The 17,439-nt window shown below is 46.4% G+C and overlaps 1 protein-coding gene across 1 annotated transcript in view; it reads right to left on the bottom strand.

The window, feature by feature from the left end:
• LOC120048998 (protein inturned-like) overlaps nt 1-17,439 on the bottom strand; it is a 29,809-nt gene extending 12,370 nt beyond the window's left edge. Inside the window, exons 1-5 of the mRNA XM_038995259.1 lie at nt 17,407-17,439; nt 17,231-17,289; nt 12,972-13,555; nt 12,181-12,266; nt 7,109-7,327 (exon numbers count right to left, since the gene is read on the bottom strand). Coding sequence (XP_038851187.1) covers nt 7,109-7,327; nt 12,181-12,266; nt 12,972-13,555; nt 17,231-17,289; nt 17,407-17,439 — 981 coding nt within the window. The remainder of the gene's footprint in view (nt 1-7,108; nt 7,328-12,180; nt 12,267-12,971; nt 13,556-17,230; nt 17,290-17,406) is intronic.

Raw genomic sequence — 17,439 nt, 5'->3', positions numbered from 1 at the left:
GTCCAAGCACACCAAGACAGTCATGAAGAGGGCACGACAAAGCCTATTCCCCCTCAGGAGACTGAAAAGATTTGGAGTGGGTCCTCAGATCCTCAAAAGGTTCTACGGCTGCACCATCGAGAGCATCCTGACGGGTTGCATCAGTGCCTGGTATGGCAACTGCTCGGCCTCCGACCGTAAGTCACTACAGAGGGTAGTGCGAACGGCCTAGTACATCACTGGGGCCAAGCTTCCTGCCATCCAGGACCTCTATACCAGGCGGTGTCAGAGGAAGGCCCTAAAAATGTTCAAAGACTCCAGCCACCCCAGTCATAGACTGTTCTCTCTGCTACCGCACCGCAAGCAGTATCGGAGCGCCAAGTCTAGGTCCAAGAGGATTCTAAACAGCTTATACCCCCAAGCCATAAGACTCCTGAACATCTAATCAAATGGCTACCCAGACTATTAGCATTCCCCCCCTCTTTTACGCTGCTACTACTCTTTGTTATAATCTATGCATAGTCACTATGCATAGTCACAAGGTAATATGTACATGTAGGTAGTGTTATTAAACACTACCTACATGTACATATTACCTTGACTAACCGGTGCCCCACACATTGACTCTGTACCAGTACCCTCTGTATATAGCCTCGCTATTGTTATGTTACTGCTGCTCTTTAATTATTTGTTACTTTTATTAGTTTTCTTTTTTTTAGGTATTTTTCATAAAACTGCATTGTTGGTTAAAGGCTTGTAAGTAAGCATTTCACTGTAAGGTATATATACACCTTACAGTGAAATATACCTAATACAATATACCTGTTGTATTCGGCGCATGTGACAAATAACATTTGATTTGATTTGTATTTGGGGAGTTTCTGCCATTCTTCTCTGCAGATCCTCTCAAGCTCTGTCAGGTTGGATGGGGAGCGTTGCTGCACAGCTATTTTCTAAAAACCTGTTTTTGCTTTGTCATTATGGGGTATTGTGTGTAGATTGATAAGGAAATACATTTATTTCATCCATTTTAGAATACGGCTGTAATGTAGCAAAATGTGGAAAAAGTCAAGGGGTCTGAATACTTTCCGAAAGCACCGTACACAGAAAAAAAGCACATAATATCAAAATATAAATTCACAAATAATCTCAATAATCCTAAAACTAAGTAGGAAAATAGCAAAAATCCACCTGCCTGCACACATTTAAAAGGTTCGGTATCGCATTTTAGGCTTGAAAAAGACAAATCTAAGTTACTTCAAATCATTTTAAATCACAGAATATTTGTTGCAGAGGTTGTAGGAATATCAGATAGCAGATAGTATGGACTCTATGCCATGACATTCACACATCTCGTAATGCTCCCGGGGTAGTACCAAGTAAACCACGTTGACGGAGGTATGACGGTACACTCTAGTCATAGTATTAGTGTAGTTTCACTGTCATTGTAAGATTCAGGGCTCACTTGCAAAAAGAGACCTTGGTCTCAATGGGACTCCCTGCTAAAAGAAAGGTCAAACCCCCAAAAATAGGGTGTCATTTCGGATACACCGCGAGACAGAGCGGAAAAAGACAACGCCAACTCTGTATTTAGGAGCCACCACAGAGAACAGGCCTAAATCACAGGGCAGAGAGAGGAGAGAGAGCTTGTCTGAAATGAGGCTGTAGCTACTAGCAATGTTCCCTCCAATTTCTTCCAGCACTGAGCAAATTTCAGGTCTGCAGAGCGCAAACTTGAACAGTGTGAAAATTCTGTGCAACTTCCGTGGCCCGTTTACTGTGAACACTGAGGCTGTACCCGCATTAAGTTACAGTTTTAACAGTGACCAAGTAGGCTACTGTGGCTATTTGATCGTAATGTAGGCCTACCAGAGTGGCCTACCATCAAAAACAATGGCGAGAACGCATCCCATAACATTTTAACATGGAAGTAGCTGTTCTATCATACAGCCTACAGTAGCAGCCAATGTGTGGTGTTCAATGTAGGCCAACATTCCATGAGACTTTAGAGATAAAAAAACATGCAGGGCTTGACATGAACCTGTTTATCCACCTGTCTTTCAGACAAGGAGGTGACTGAAAATTTGACGCAAGAAATCACTTTACAAAATAAAATGCATGATTATCCCCATATCATTATTACAGAGAATAAGACAAATTATGCTACCCTCTGCCTATTGGCTACTTAGCTTATTCAAGATGTCTCAAAATACAACACTGCCGCTTTAAGACATTAAAAAAAGCTCTTTACCTGACTAGCTTTTCAAAGATGGCTAGAAATGGACACATTTTGGGGCTAATAACTCACTAACTAGCAAAGAATATGAACAAATGTGCACGTTATGCATATCTCGCTTTGATCTCAAAACAAGCGCATCTACTCGGGACAGCCCATACTGCAGCCTAAACAATCCAGTTCAAATTGAATGGCACAGATCCATATATGGCTATGGTCATTTGCATATAGGCCTACCGCAGCTCTGATTGGTTATGTAGAGTACGGCCTGAGTCATGCCGGTCAATGAAACAGAATCCTACTCCAATGCGCTCTGCCTACAAGAAAATCTCTTGCAAAGTTAGTTTTGCATACTATGTCTTGCACAGTTCGTTTTGTTATGGTACGTTACATTGAAAGTGGCTAATATTGCGTTGATTCGATCACAATTCCCACAGTAGAACGAAACGTTGATTGTGTTAACTAAAGGGGAAAACTCTAGAAAGTTGAGTGAAGTACAGCCTAGTGCTTCTCTGCGTGGGCTGATATTTCTTCTGCGCAGAATTGCGAGGGGAGCTGCACGTGCGGGAACATTTGGCTACTAGTCTACCTCCCCACAGAGCAAGAAAACAGGAGCCCTGGATCAGCACTTCACTACAAATCCTCTGACCTCGGTGCTCTGTTCCACCGTCGCTGACTTCCACAAGTGCCAGTTTCCCGGACACAGATGAAGCCCTCCCCTGGTTAAACAGCATGATCAGTATAGAATCTCCATTGAAAGAGGGTTTTAAGTCCAACAATAAACATGAACAGTGTCTGCGAAATGATGCTGCTTTTGTTGGTATTATTTATCCGATTACTATAATGGTTAACTTATGCAGGCTGGTTAACCTGTTGGAGCTAGTAACATAAGCATTTTGCTGCACCTGCTATATCACCTGCAAATCTTTGTACGCTACCAACAAACTTTGATTTGATTTATGTATCGTCAAAGGATAGCATCTGGAACCCTACCACTCTAGTAGGCTTCCAGATCCAACAGCAACCAAAACACACACACACACAATGTATTCAGACGCCTTGACCTTTTCCACATTTTGTTACAGCCTTATTCTAAAATGGATTAAATCGTTTTTCCCCTCATCAATCTACACACAATACCCCATAATGACAAAGTGAAAACAAGTTTTTAGAAATTTTTGCAAATGTATAAAAAATATAAAAATAAATACCTTATTTACATAAGTATTCAGACCCTTTGCTATGAGACTCGAAATTGAGCTCAGGTGCATCCTGTTTCCCTTAATCATCCTTGAGATGTTACGACAACTTGATTGGAGTCCACCTGTGGTAAATTCAATTGATTCGACATGATTTGGAAGGTACACACACCTGTCTATATAATGTCACACAGCTGACAGTGCATGTCAGAGAAAAAACCAAGCCATGAGGTCGAAGGAATTGTCCGTAGAGCGCCAAGACAGGATCGTTTCGAGGCACAGATCTGGGGAAGGGTACCAAAACATTTCTGCAGGATTGAAGATCCCCAAGAACACAGTGGCCTCCATCATACTTAAATGGAAGAAGTTTGGAACTATCAAGACTCTTCCTAGAGCTGGCTGCCCGGTCAAACTGATCGGGGGAGAAGGGCCTTGATCAGGGAGGTGACTAAGAACCCGATAGTCACTTTGACAGAGCTCCAGAGTTCCAGATGGGAGAACCTTCCAGAAGGACAACCATCTCTGCAGTAGTCCACCAATCAGTCTCTGTAGCACTCCACTAAGCAGGCCTTTATGGTAGAGTGGCCAGACGGAAGCCACTCCCCAGTAAAAGGCACATGACAGCTGGCTTGGAGTTTGCCAAAAAGCACCTAAAGACTCTCAGACCATGACAAACAAGATTCTGATGAAACCAAGATTGAACTCTTTGGCCTGAATGCCAAGCGTCATGTCTGGAGGAAACTTGGCACCATCCCTACGGTAGGGATTGGGAGACTAGTCAGGATCGAGGGAAAGATGAACGGAGAAAAGTACAGAGAGATCCTTGATGAAAACCTGCTCCAGAGAGCTCAGGACCTCAGACTGGGGCGAAGGTTCCCCTTCCAACAGGACAACAACCATAAGCACACAGCCAAGACAACGCAGGAGGGGTTTCAGGACAATTCTCTGAATGTCCTTGAGTGGCCCAGCCAGAGCCCGGACTTGAACCCGGTCGAACATCTTTGGAGAGACCTGAAAATAGCTGTGTAGCGACGCTCCCCATCCAACCTGACAGAACTTGAGAGGATCTGCAGAGAAGAATGGGAGAAACTCCCCAAATACAGGTGTGCCAAGCTTGTAGCGTCATACCCAAGAACACTCGATGCTGTAATCGCTGCCAAAGGTGCTTCAACAAAGTACTTGCAAAGGGTAAAGGGTCGGAATACTTATATAAATGTAATATCAGTTGTTTATTTTTTATACATTTGCAAACAATTCTCAAAACCTGTTTTTGCTTTGTCATTATGGGGTTTGTGTGTAGAAAAACAATTGAATCAACTTTAGAATAAGGCTGTAACGTAACAAAATGTGGAACAAGTCAAGGGGCCTGAATACTTGCACTGTACACACACACACACACACACACACACACACACACACACACACACACACACACAGAGGAACTGACTTTGTTCTTCTACTCCTACTTCTGTTTCTCTACTCTGTGTGTGTGTGTGTGTGTGTGTGTGTGTGTGTGTGTGTGTGTGTGTGTGTGTGTGTGTGTGTGTGTGTGTGTGTGTTGGATGCTGTTGGATCTGGAAGCCTCCCAGAGCGGTAGTTCTGTTCTCTAAAGCTTCTGCTTTTGTCAGAAATAGGGGTGGGCATTGTTTGACTTCGAGTACTCACATGATTTATATTTTTGTACTCGAGTACTCAATGAAAAAATAATAACAAATTTAAACACAAGGCCATTTGTTTTCAGTCAATAAAAAAGCAAGTGCCATTTAAGATTAATTTATTGAAACCGTAATGTCAACTGGTTATATTATATCGTGGAACACAATCTTCAAAAAGGCAGTAACCTCAGCAATGGCCTTTGCTTGTAGAAGCCTATGGCTGTGCAATGGCATAGCCTTGTTGTGTTCATTTAGCAGACAAGACGCTCTTATTTCCTGAGCCCTTATCACAGTCAAGACACACCTATTGTATAGTAAAAAAAAAAAACATGTTGTAATATAACGGAATAAAATAGAACAGAATATTTTTCCAAATGAAAAAAAAGTTGCCAGTGCGAAGTGATGCGCATCTCGCGTCTGGAACTCTGTCTTTAGTATTTTCATCAGAATCATTAAGCACCAAACAGATGCCGTGGCCGTAATTCATCACCATGCCGTGTTAATTCATTTAGAAAATTCCAAACAACCGGCAGAATAACCTAAATCGAATGTCTCTATAGGGAAAAGAAGACATATTTTCTATTCTTTAAAATGGCCAAATTGAGCCCCGTTTCAAATGATCACTCTATGCCTTGTGGGGTTATAGCCTAGGATAACCTATTCTAAAATGGCACAAAAGTTCGCAAAGTAGCCTAAGCACAAAATAGACAGGGCGCAATTATTCCAAAACTGCAGCTCGTTGTTGGAACACATATTTTCCTACTTCAATCAACCAGTCCATTTTGAATTTGTAATAAAACTGGCATCATTTGGCAGTGAACGTAGCTAGTGTATTTCCCATCAGTTAGATACGTTTTTATAGGCATTTCTGTAGGCCTAAGAGGAGCTTGTGTGCGCACTCGGCACAAGTGTGTGGAGGGAACGGTCGGAAAGCAATTGAGGGAATGAGACACGGGAGGAGGAAAGGGAATTTAGGGAGAAGAACTGTGTGATGCTTGGCTTGATTTATTCTTTACAAATGGAACACTCGAGTCAAAGCAAAATAATGTTGTCTTCCAAGACAACATTTTTATTTGCCTGTTCGTGCAGCCACAAAGCACATTCCACCAAATAGTTTGACTGTATAAAGAAAAAAAGAAAAAAAAAGTGATCTCTGGTTAAAGATCGAGCTTTGACGTCCGTTTGAGTACTCTAGTACTCACGCCCATCCCTAGTCAGAAAACACAGACTGTACACCAACAAAATAGGTTGGTTGTTCTAAATCCACAACAATGCTTTAAAACCCCATCAGGAGACCCCTTTGAGGTCTGGGGGAGAATTTTTTTGGGGGGGGTGTAGTTACCCTTAATTCAAGTGCGCACCAGCTAGAGATCGTTGTTCAGTTAGTGACGTTTCTGTAGCACTTATGTCATTTCAGAGTTTGCAAAACAAATGGCCACTGGGTTGATGCAAATAGTCATATCATTCTGCCAGGTTAGCATAGGCTACTTTGTAGTTAACATGTAATTGAAGACGCTTATCTGATGATGCTAATGGCTACACAAAGTGTAGACATGTGTGTGCGCACCACACACACACACACACACACACACACACACACACACACACACACACACACACACACACACACACACACACACACACACACACACACACACACACACACACACGGGGGAATTCCGGTGCCTTTAGCCTTTAACTTGATTTCTTACTAAATTTCAATACATTTTTTTATATCGTCGAATTCCATTTTAATGTCTGGATTCCGTGACTCCGTCCGCGCTCTCCACAACACAGAACTGATAGGGCCCTATACTATCTCAAATGAACGATGGGAAAACAAAACTAACAGATTGCGCCTTTACCGTAGACTTGCGCTGTGAATGTTAAAAAAATCACGGTAGAGGTTACTTGTAACCGGACCGTGGATCAGATGACCCTAAACCCCAGTCCTACACTTTTATCTATGGCCTCTGGTCTTTAGTAGTGTACTACATAGGGTATAGGGTGCATTTTGGACAAAGTCAAACTGAACTAACCTCTTCCAGGGGAGAGTCTGAGTCCAGTTTGAGTGACAGGTACATGACAATGTGAGGGATGTGTCCTATAGACATCTGGAGCTCCACCGTGTCCTCGCCCCACAGCAGACGCACCAGCTGGCTAACCGAAGGAGAGGGCCTGAGCCTGGGAGCAGAGGACATGTCCACACCTCCCTCCCCTGGTCCTCCTGGACTGGCTGTCTCCAGGGTCAGCTTCACCTGGGAGGGAGGGGAGGGGAAAGAGAAAGCAGGAGAGAGAAACTAAGACCTAAATTCATCATCATCTGTATCTTTTCACCACATTCTAAAAACAGCCTTTCTGAGTTTTCCCTTTTCAAACACTGTAAAAAGGCGGTAGGCTGTGGGTTTGGCTACAAAACAAAAGCCAGCAGTGAGTTTGTACGACTCTGGAGAATCACAGTCGGACAGAATCGGCAGGGGAACTACACTGTGATCATAATAAGGCCATAAACGACATTTAATCCAGTCCATTAGGGCTGCTGCGTAATTTATTTGGCCTGGCGCTACAGGAAAGCAGGAAGGGTTCACGTAGACAGAGCCATCAAGGGATGTGATTCATTCAGGAAAAGAGGAAGTAGATGTGATTCATTCAGGAAAAGAGGAAGTAGATGTGATTCAGTCAGGAAAAGAGGAAGTAGATGTGATTCAGTCAGGAAAAGAGGAAGTAGATGTGATTCATTCAGGAAAAGAGGAAGTAGATGTGATTCATTCAGGAAAAGAGGAAGTAGATGTGATTCAGTCAGGAAAAGAGGAAGTAGATGTGATTCAGTCAGGAAAAGAGGAAGTAGATGTGATTCAGTCAGGAAAAGAGGAAGTAGATGTGATTCATTCAGGAAAAGAGGAAGTAGAGTAGGGATGGCAGGTAGCCTAGTGGTTAGAGTGTTGGACTAGTAACCGGAAGGTTGCAAGATCGAATCCCCGAGCTGACAAGGTAAAAATCTGTCGCTCTGAACAAGGCAGTTAACCCACTGTACCTAGGCCGTCATTGTAAATAAGAATTTGTTCTTAACTGACTTGCCTAGTTAAATAAAGGTTAAAAATAATAGTAAATAGAAGAATGGTGATTGTCAGAGAGAGAAAAGGATTATATTCCTGATCACTGAAAGAGAAGCAGCATGGGTGTGTATCAGAAACAGATCCTGCTGCAAGGCCCTCTGTCATCCTCAGAGCTTTTTGCACGACACACCACCACTCACACAAAGCTAAGCGAGCACGCACATGGAAACACGTAACAGTATGGTGGAGAGATGCATGCTACCATTTACAGATAGATGGCTTATGTCTGTGCACTTTTGTATTTCAAAAAGGCAATTATAGCCCAAATGCATACATGTGCACACTTGTAGAATACTGTAGCCTACACACGCAGACTTAAACAAACTGTAATACAAATGTGAAAAAGAACTGTGTGCACGCACGCACGCACACACAGTGCTGGCTCTGGGCAGTAACCTGTCAGCACTGAAGAGGCCTGCTAAGGACTTCTGGTTGACGTTAATTGAGACGAATCAGAACCAGGTGTGTGTGTGTGTGGTGCACGCGCAGGACTGTGACACTGGAAATGGTCTGACTCTACCGCTCCGAGAAGTGTTCACACTCCTAATGGAGTTAAAAGGACTGGAGTCAGAAATGAGGTAGAAAGTGCATGCTTACACCAGTCCAATGCTTTCAAATCTTTGAAGGGTTCGTGAGCAAGTCCTTTACAAAGACTACGCATTTATTCATTGTATTTTCACTCCCTGTGTTTTGAATTCATCCATCACTCTAGGGTGAGGGCCAGAACATCTCCAGACACTGTCATCAGAAACCCACAAACCGTCGAGCAGCGCCAGGGCAGGCGCCAGGCCTGGGCCGGACGCCATCTTGGCTCTGCAGGGAACAGTAGCCTGTTATTAGGAGAAGGGCCTAATGGTGTTGAGTGAGTCCTTCTGACACTATTCTGCACACACACACAAAAATGTCAAATGTCATAGAACACATTCATTTTACAATGAATAGAATAGTACAATGGACTCTGCCAGATAGGCTGAAGGGCTGCGGCACTACGTTCTCTCATGATAAATAATGGGGATGTGGTTAGGTTGGAGGGTGCTCTCGGTAGATTCCTGCCTGCTGATGTCAGTGAGCGGGATAGACAGAGAGACAAAGGGGCATAGGGAGAGAAATAGAGTGAGAAAGAGGGAAAGAAAGAGAGCGAGAGAGAGAGGGGAAAAGAGAGACAAAGAGGTAAAGAGAGAGATACAGATAGACAAAGAGACAATTGACATATATATATATATATACATATATATATAAAGAGAGAGAGAGAGAAAGAGGGAGACAGAGAGCGGAAAAAAGGGAGCGAGAAAAGGGAGAGAGAAAGGGAGACAGAGAGGATAATAGTGAGAAAGAGAGAGAGAAAGAGAGAGAAAAGAGAGAGAAAGAGAGAGAAAGAGAGAGAAAGGGGCGGGGAAAGAGAGAGAGTGCGAGAGAGAGAGAGAGAGAGAGAGAGAGAGAGAGAGAGAGACAGAGAGAGAGAGAGAGAGAGAGAGAGAGAGAGCGAGTGAGTAAAGTACTATACTATGAGGTCAGGCAGAGGGCATGGTGGTCCAACCTCAATACAAACTGCTGCTCCGCCCATATAATTGCTACTGTCTACCACGCTTTACCTGGGAGGGCCATTCACACACATGACCACATACATACAGCCAGCCAGACGCTCACGCGCACACGCACACGCACACGCACACACACACACACACACACACACACACACACACACACACACACACACACCACCGAAGTTTCCTCTGACTATGTCAGTAGAGTTCCGTCCGACGAGAGGCCTTGTTGTATTTTCACATCTCTCTCTCTCCTCCTCTCTTCTCTTCCTCTCTACAGTGTAATTTACTATCTGGCTTTCCACGTATTCTAATCAGCTGTGCTTTCAGTGGCCGCAGCATAATGGTCGTTTTCCTGTGTTTTCTCAAACAACTCCCGCCGCAGTCTGGCCTCTCTCGCACTCTCTCCTCTCTCTTTGTCGGCAAACGCCATCACTCCCGCCGACACTCTGTAATTTACAAATTCCTCCTTCTTGAGGCCCTGTTTTGACCGTGTGAGGAGACGAATTTGGAAAAAGCTTGAGCGGTTTTCTGAATGGCGATCAAGGCGTCATTTCTCCGACTTGGACAGTTTTCCTCGTGTAGATAGGTGGCGATTGTTTCCTACTATATACGTTTTGACAGCCGAGTGAAGCCAGATGGCAATGGAAAAATATTTCTATATTCGGCGGTGAGCGGTATTCTACTTCACCATACATTCTACAATGGATTTACAGAAACTTAAATACCACTTTCTGGATGCAGGGAGCAAATTAAACGTGAAGAAACATAATCGTGGCTTAGTTAGAAGAGCAATCCTGAACACAGACACTTATTGAGATTAGCTGGGGTTTTCTTGGGAGGGGGGGGGGGGGGGGGGGGTTAGCTGGGTTTTGTTAATTGATTCATTGTCCAAAGCAAGATAAGCAGCCGGTATTCTGACTTGAGATCCACACACTTATCTTGACATTTTATGCACGCTGCACACGTCTCACATTGACGTCAACGAATGATTCACGTGGAAGTTCGAGTTGCACACTTTTATCTCGACTGAATGGGGCCACCTCAGGGCATTCCAGCCTTATGAATCTGTCCAGAGCCACAACATCCATGTGGTTTCTAATAACACATTCCAGTGACCTCCAAAGACCTCTCTTCGAACATGTGGGACAGTGGAGAGCTCTTGACTCACAGTCTCGGTCTGCCTTTGCGTGTGTGTGTTCGTGTGCGTATGTGTGTGTCTGCCTTGCGTGTTAGTGTGTGTGCTTTGCATGTGTGTGTCTGCCATGAGTGCGTAGACCCCAGATTGTAACACTTCTAAGCAGAGCAGACGTGTTGGTTCGGGGGGGGGGGGGGGGAGTTTGTCTGTAATTGAGTTCATGTGGAGGACTCCTCTTTCTTAGGCTGCTGTTTCTGTTTCGGAGGCTGCGTCCGAAACGCCCCAGCATGCATCGTTAATAATGTGACGAGGGCTCATAATACAACAACAACAACGACGACAACAAAGAAGATCTGTCGGAGGTCTTTCGCATACTTTCATATTTGCAACGTTTCAATTTGTAATACACTTAACTTCCGAAACACACCACATAGCACCCTACATTACTCATCTCATATGTATATACTGTACTCGATACCATCTACTGCATCTTGCCTATGCCGTTCTGTACCATCACTCATTGATATATTTTTATGTACATATTCTTCATCCCTTTACACTTGTGTGTATAAGGTAGTTGTGAAATTGTTAGGTTAGATTACTCGTTGGTCATTACTGCATTGTCGGAACTAGAAGCACAAGCATTTCGCTACACTCGCATTAACATCTGCTAACCATGTGTATGTGACCAATAAAATTAGATTTGATTTCTAACTACTGTTCTCTTAATATGGCAGTAAGGAGTTGTGTGGGTGGTCTTGGAACACACACATACACATACTAGAGCTGGGCGATAGGGACAAAAATCCACATCGATAAATGAATAGGATAACGATATATAGAACAATACATTTATGACATTGATAGTCCCATGTGGCTCGGTTGGTAAAGCATGGCACTTGCAACGCTAGGGTTATGGGTTCGATTCCCATGGGGAACCAGTACAACTATGTATGCACTCACTACTGTAAGTCAATATGGACTAAAATGTTAACCATGTTTTAATTTTTTTATTACCCTTTAAACAATTTAACTAGTTTGAATGTTGTAGCTATAAATTGACCCTTCGCTAAAACTCGCCCCAGAATTTTTGCCAACCAATCACAGCGCTGCAACTGTGGTCTAGTTCAGACACCTCGGTCGAGCACCTATTTGAAACACATGAAAGCCAATGACGGCAGTGGGAAAACGTCACAGTTTTCTTTTAAAAAATCTATAGTTTAAATGGTTAAATAATTGATCAGTGCACACACACACACACACACACACACACACACACACACACACACACACACACACACACACACACTCACCTGGGTAGGACCAGGAATGCAGGACAGAACCCTCTCGATGTTCTCTGTGGTAACATCCACATCGTCTACTGCTACCAGGTTATCACCTGGGACGAAGAAGAACGTGTCACTCACAGCAGTCCCTTACAGCGTCGTGTTACATGTAGACAACTTAGACTAAAGGGTAATAGTGACATTTCTGTACAATTATTTTGCTCCACATTGTGTAACCTGTTCAGAAATAGTATCGTTTTGTTGAGGAGCACAAGTGCTTGGCATGACAAGGAGTGGCAACTGGAAAAGAGTGGAACGTATACAAAACAGACCGGTACCCAGCCAAGAGATACAGTCCACAGATCTAGGAACAGCCAGATGTCCTGTTGTTTCTTTTTGTAAAACAACGAGTTTCACCTGTTCCATTGCAGACTCGTGCCCGTTCCAATCAGCCCTAACACAGATTTCACCTTAGTTATTTAACTAGTCTAATTGCTTTAGCATGGACTGGTAGGCTATATGAAAGTCAAGGCTTTAAACACTAACTCATGTGGATACTCTTTAGTATTCAGCAGTTTCGTTTTCTGCAACCATGCCCAGCCTCTACAAACATCAAAAATATTTACTGTAAAACACAACTTTATAAGTCTAACTTTATTTAATATAAATGGTGTCAATCAAATAATTGATTGCATTCTATACAATTTGTATACAACTGATCCCAGTAGATGCGTCTGAAATGGCAAAAGTAGTGCATTACATATAGAGAAAAGGGTGCCATTTCGGACATACCCAGAGTGATGGTTTTGTACACTCACCTATCAGTATCTGTGCACACTTGACGGCCGGGCTGTTGGGCACCAGGCCGTGGACAGTGATCCTCTCCTCCCTCCTCCCTGTGGGGTCTCCCTGGCCCCTGCCCCAAGACGGGCGATGCACCACCCCCAGAAGGGCCTCCAGTAGACCCCCTCTCTCCGGGGGAGGAGGGGAGCAGCTCCCCAGGCGTTTGGGGTTCAGGTAGAGAAACACTTCCTTCAGCTGCTGGACCATCACCCCCACCCTCTGCCCTGCCTGGTTTTTCAAGATGGATACTGGACGAGATGACGAGTCTTCGCCTCCTCCGTCGGGCCCTCTGCTCTGGGATGGTCGCCGCTTCCTCCTAAGGATCCTAGCCAGTCTTTTTAGCTTGGGCTCTCCTTTGGTCGGAGCACCATCAGGAAGCTTCCTGGACTCGTTGCTGATGATCTCCGCTTCCTTCTCGCTGAAGCGGACGTGATTGGTGGAGAGGCCGTGATTGGCGGCTGCCTGAGCCAATGCCGCCGCTTCCTCGCCCTCGCTCAGTTCCAGGTAGAAAAGCTCGCCGTTCTTCTGGACGTCGTCCAGCCATTCTGGCTCTAGGTCGCTGGGAGTGAACCGACAGAGCATAGAGTGAGTGAAACTGTGTGAGAGCAGAGCCAAAAGGGGTGGATTGTCTGTCCAAGGACTCCTTCAAACAAGGAGTATCAGGTTATTTGAGCATGAACAAGAAGCACAACTCTGGCTTGAGGATTAAAAGTATATCCTAATTATACTGAACAAAAATATAAATGCAACATGTAAAGTGTTGGTCCCATGTTTCATGATCTGAAATAAAAAATTCCAGAAATGGTCTATATACACAAATGTTTGTCACGTTCCTGACCTGTTTTCTGTTAATTTTGTATGTGTTTAGTTGGTCAGGGCGTGAGTTGGGGTGGGCATTCTATGTTTTGTGTTTCTATGTTTAGGTTAGTGGTAATTAGCCTTATATGGTTCTCAATCAGGGACAGGTGTTTGACGTTTCCTCTGATTGAGAACCATATAAAGGTAGGCTGTTCACACTGTTTGTTTGTGGGTGATTGTCTTCCGTGTCTGTGTCTGTGTCTGTGCACCACACGGGACTGTTTCGTTTGTTCGTTCGTTTGTGTAGTCTGTACCTGTTCATGCGTTCTTCGTGTATATGTAAGTTCTATAGTTCAGGTCTGTCTACATCGTTTATTTGTTTTGTTAGTTTGTTGAAGTATTTTCGTGTTTTCGTCTTTACTTTAATAAATTCATCATGTCGTATAACAACGCTGCGTTTTGGTCCAATCCCTACTCCTCCTCTTCGGACGAAGAGGGCAGACACCGTGTTACGCAGTAGAGCGCATGGTGTCTCCTGTACGTGTGCATAGCCCGGTGCGGGTTATTCCACCTCCCCGCACTGGCAGGGCTAGATTGAGTATTGAGCCGGATGTCATGAAGCCGGCCCTACATATCTGGCCACCAGTACGTCTCCTCGGGCCGGCTTACATGGCACCAGCCTTACGCATGGTGTCCCCGGTTCGCCTACATAGCCCGGTGCGGGTTATTCCACCTCCCCGCACTGGTCGGGCGACGGGGAGCATACAACCAGGTAAGGTTGGGCAGGCTCAGTGCTCAAGGGAGCCAGTACGCCTGCACGGTCCGGTATTTCCGGCGCCACCTCCCCGCTCCAGCCCAGTACCACCAGTGCTGGCACCACGCATCAAGCCTCCTGTGCGTCTCCAGAGCCCTGTACGCACTGATCATTCTCCCCGCACTCGCCCTGAGGTGCGTGCCCTCAGCCCGGTACCACCAGTCCCGGTACCACGCACCAGTTCTATAGTGCGCCTCGAGAACTCAGTGTGCCCTGTTCCTCCTCCACGCACTCTCCCTGTGGTGCGTGTCTCCAGCCCAGTGCCTCCAGTTCCGGCACCACGCATCAAGCCTCCTGTGCGTCTCCAGAGCCCTGTACGCACTGTTCCTTCTCCCCGTACTCGCCCTGATGTGCGTGCCCTCAGCCCGGTACCACGCACCAGGCCTATAGTACGCCTTGAGAGTCCAGTGTGCCCTGTTGCTGCTCCCCGCACTAGCCTGAAGGTGAGTGTCCTTAGCCCGGTACCTCCAGTTCCGGTACCACGCACCAGGCCTACAGTGCGTCTCAGCCGGCCAGAGTCTGCCGTCTGCCAAGCGGCGCCTGAACTGCCCGTCTGCCCAACGGCGCCTGAACTGCCCGTCTGCCCAACGGCGCCTGAACTGCCCGTCTGCCCAACGGCGCCTGAACTGCCCGTCTGCCCAACGCCGTCTGAACTGTCCGTCTGCCAAGCGCCGCATGAACTGCCCGTCGGTACTGAGCCTTCAAAGCCGCCCGTCTGCCATGAGCCTGCAAAGCCGCCCGTCTGCCATGAGCCTTCAGAGCCGTCCGCCAGACAGGAGCCGCTAGAGCCTTCCGCCAGACAGGAGCCGCTAGAGCCTTCCGCCAGACAGGAGCAGCCAAAGCCTTCCGCCAGACAGGATCAGCCAGAGCCTTCCGCCAGACAGGATCAGCCAGAGCCTTCCGCCAGACAGGATCAGCCAGAGCCTTCCGCCAGACAGGATCAGCCAGAGCCTTCCGCCAGACATGACCAGCCAGAGCCGTCAGCGAGCCATGACCAGCCAGAGCCGTCAGCGAGCCATGACCAGCCAGAGCCGTCAGCGAGCCATGACCAGCCAGAGCCGTCAGCGAGCCATGACCAGCCAGAGCCGTCAGCGAGCCATGACCAGCCAGAGCCGTCAGCGAGCCATGACCAGCCAGAGCCGTCAGCGAGCCATGACCAGCCAGAGCCGTCATCCAGCCATGACCAGCCAGAGCCGTCATCCAGCCATGACCAGCCAGAGCCGTCATCCAGCCATGACCAGCCAGAGCCGTCATCCAGCCAGGATCCGCCAGAGCCAGCCAGCCAGGATCCGCCAGAGCTAGCCAGCCAGGATCCGCCAGAGCCAGCCAGCCAGGATCCGCCAGAGCCAGCCAGCCAGGATCCGCCAGAGCCAGCCAGCCAGGATCCGCCATCCAGTCCGGAACTGCCGTCCCTCAGTCCGGAGCTGCCGTCCCTCAGTCCGGAGCTGCCGTCCCTCAGTCCGGAGCTGCCGTCCCTCAGTCCGGAGCTGCCGTCCCTCAGTCCGGAGCTGCCCCTTATCCCGGTGCTGCTCCTTATCTTGGTGATGCCCCTTAGTCTGGTGATGCCCCTTAGTCCGGTGCTGCCCCTTATCCCGGTGATGCCCCTTAATTTAGGTGGGTTTATTTGGAGGGTGGTCATTGAGAGGGGGATACGAAAGCGGGGATTGACTATGGTGGGATGGGGACCACGCCCAGAGCCTGAGCCGCCACCGTGGACAGATGCCCACCCAGACCCTCCCCTAGACTTTTGGTGGTGCGTCCGGAGTTCGCACCTTGAGGGGGGGGTTCTGTCACGTTCCTGACCTGTTTTCTGTTAATTTTGTATGTGTTTAGTTGGTCAGGGCGTGAGTTGGGGTGGGCATTCTATGTTTTGTGTTTCTATGTTTAGGTTAGTGGTAATTAGCCTTATATGGTTCTCAATCAGGGACAGGTGTTTGACGTTTCCTCTGATTGAGAACCATATAAAGGTAGGCTGTTCACACTGTTTGTTTGTCTTCCGTGTCTGTGTCTGTGTCTGTGCACCACACGGGACTGTTTCGTTTGTTCGTTCGTTTGTGTAGTCTGTACCTGTTCATGTGTTCTTCGTGTATATGTAAGTTCTATAGTTCAGGTCTGTCTACATCGTTTATTTGTTTTGTTAGTTTGTTGAAGTATTTTCGTGTTTTCGTCTTTACTTTAATAAATTCATCATGTCGTATAACAACGCTGCGTTTTGGTCCAATCCCTACTCCTCCTCTTCGGACGAAGAGGAGGAGGACAACCGTTACAATGTTGTCCACAAATTTATTTACATACCTGTTAGTGAGCATTTCTCCTTTGTCAAGATAATCCATCCACCTGACAGGTGTGGCATATCAAGAAGCTGATTAAACAGCATGATCATTACACAGGTGCACCTTGTGCTGGGGACAACAAAAGGCCACTAAAATGTGCAGTTTTGTCACACAACACAATGCCACAAATGTCTCAAGTTGAGGGAGCATGCAATTAGCATGCTGACTGCAGGAATTACCACCAGAGCTGTTACCAGAGAATTTAATGTTAATGTCTCTACCATAAGCCGCCTCCAACGTTGTTTTAGAGAATTGGGCAGTACGTCCAACCGGCCTCACAACCACAGACCATGTGTAACCATGCCAGCCCTGGAACACCACATCTGGCTTCTTCACCTGCGGGATCATCTAAGACCAGTCACACGGACAGCTGGTGAAACTGTGGGTTTGCACAACCGAAGAATTTCTGCACAAACTATCAGAAACCGTCTCAGGGAAGCGCATCTGCGTGCTCGTCGTCCTCACCAGGGTGTTGATCTGACTGCTGTACGGCGTCAT

The sequence above is a fragment of the Salvelinus namaycush genome, chromosome 6 (genome assembly GCF_016432855.1).
Source record: "Salvelinus namaycush isolate Seneca chromosome 6, SaNama_1.0, whole genome shotgun sequence".
Classification (NCBI taxonomy): domain Eukaryota; kingdom Metazoa; phylum Chordata; class Actinopteri; order Salmoniformes; family Salmonidae; genus Salvelinus; species Salvelinus namaycush.
This window is presented reverse-complemented; position numbering and strand designations above follow the sequence as displayed.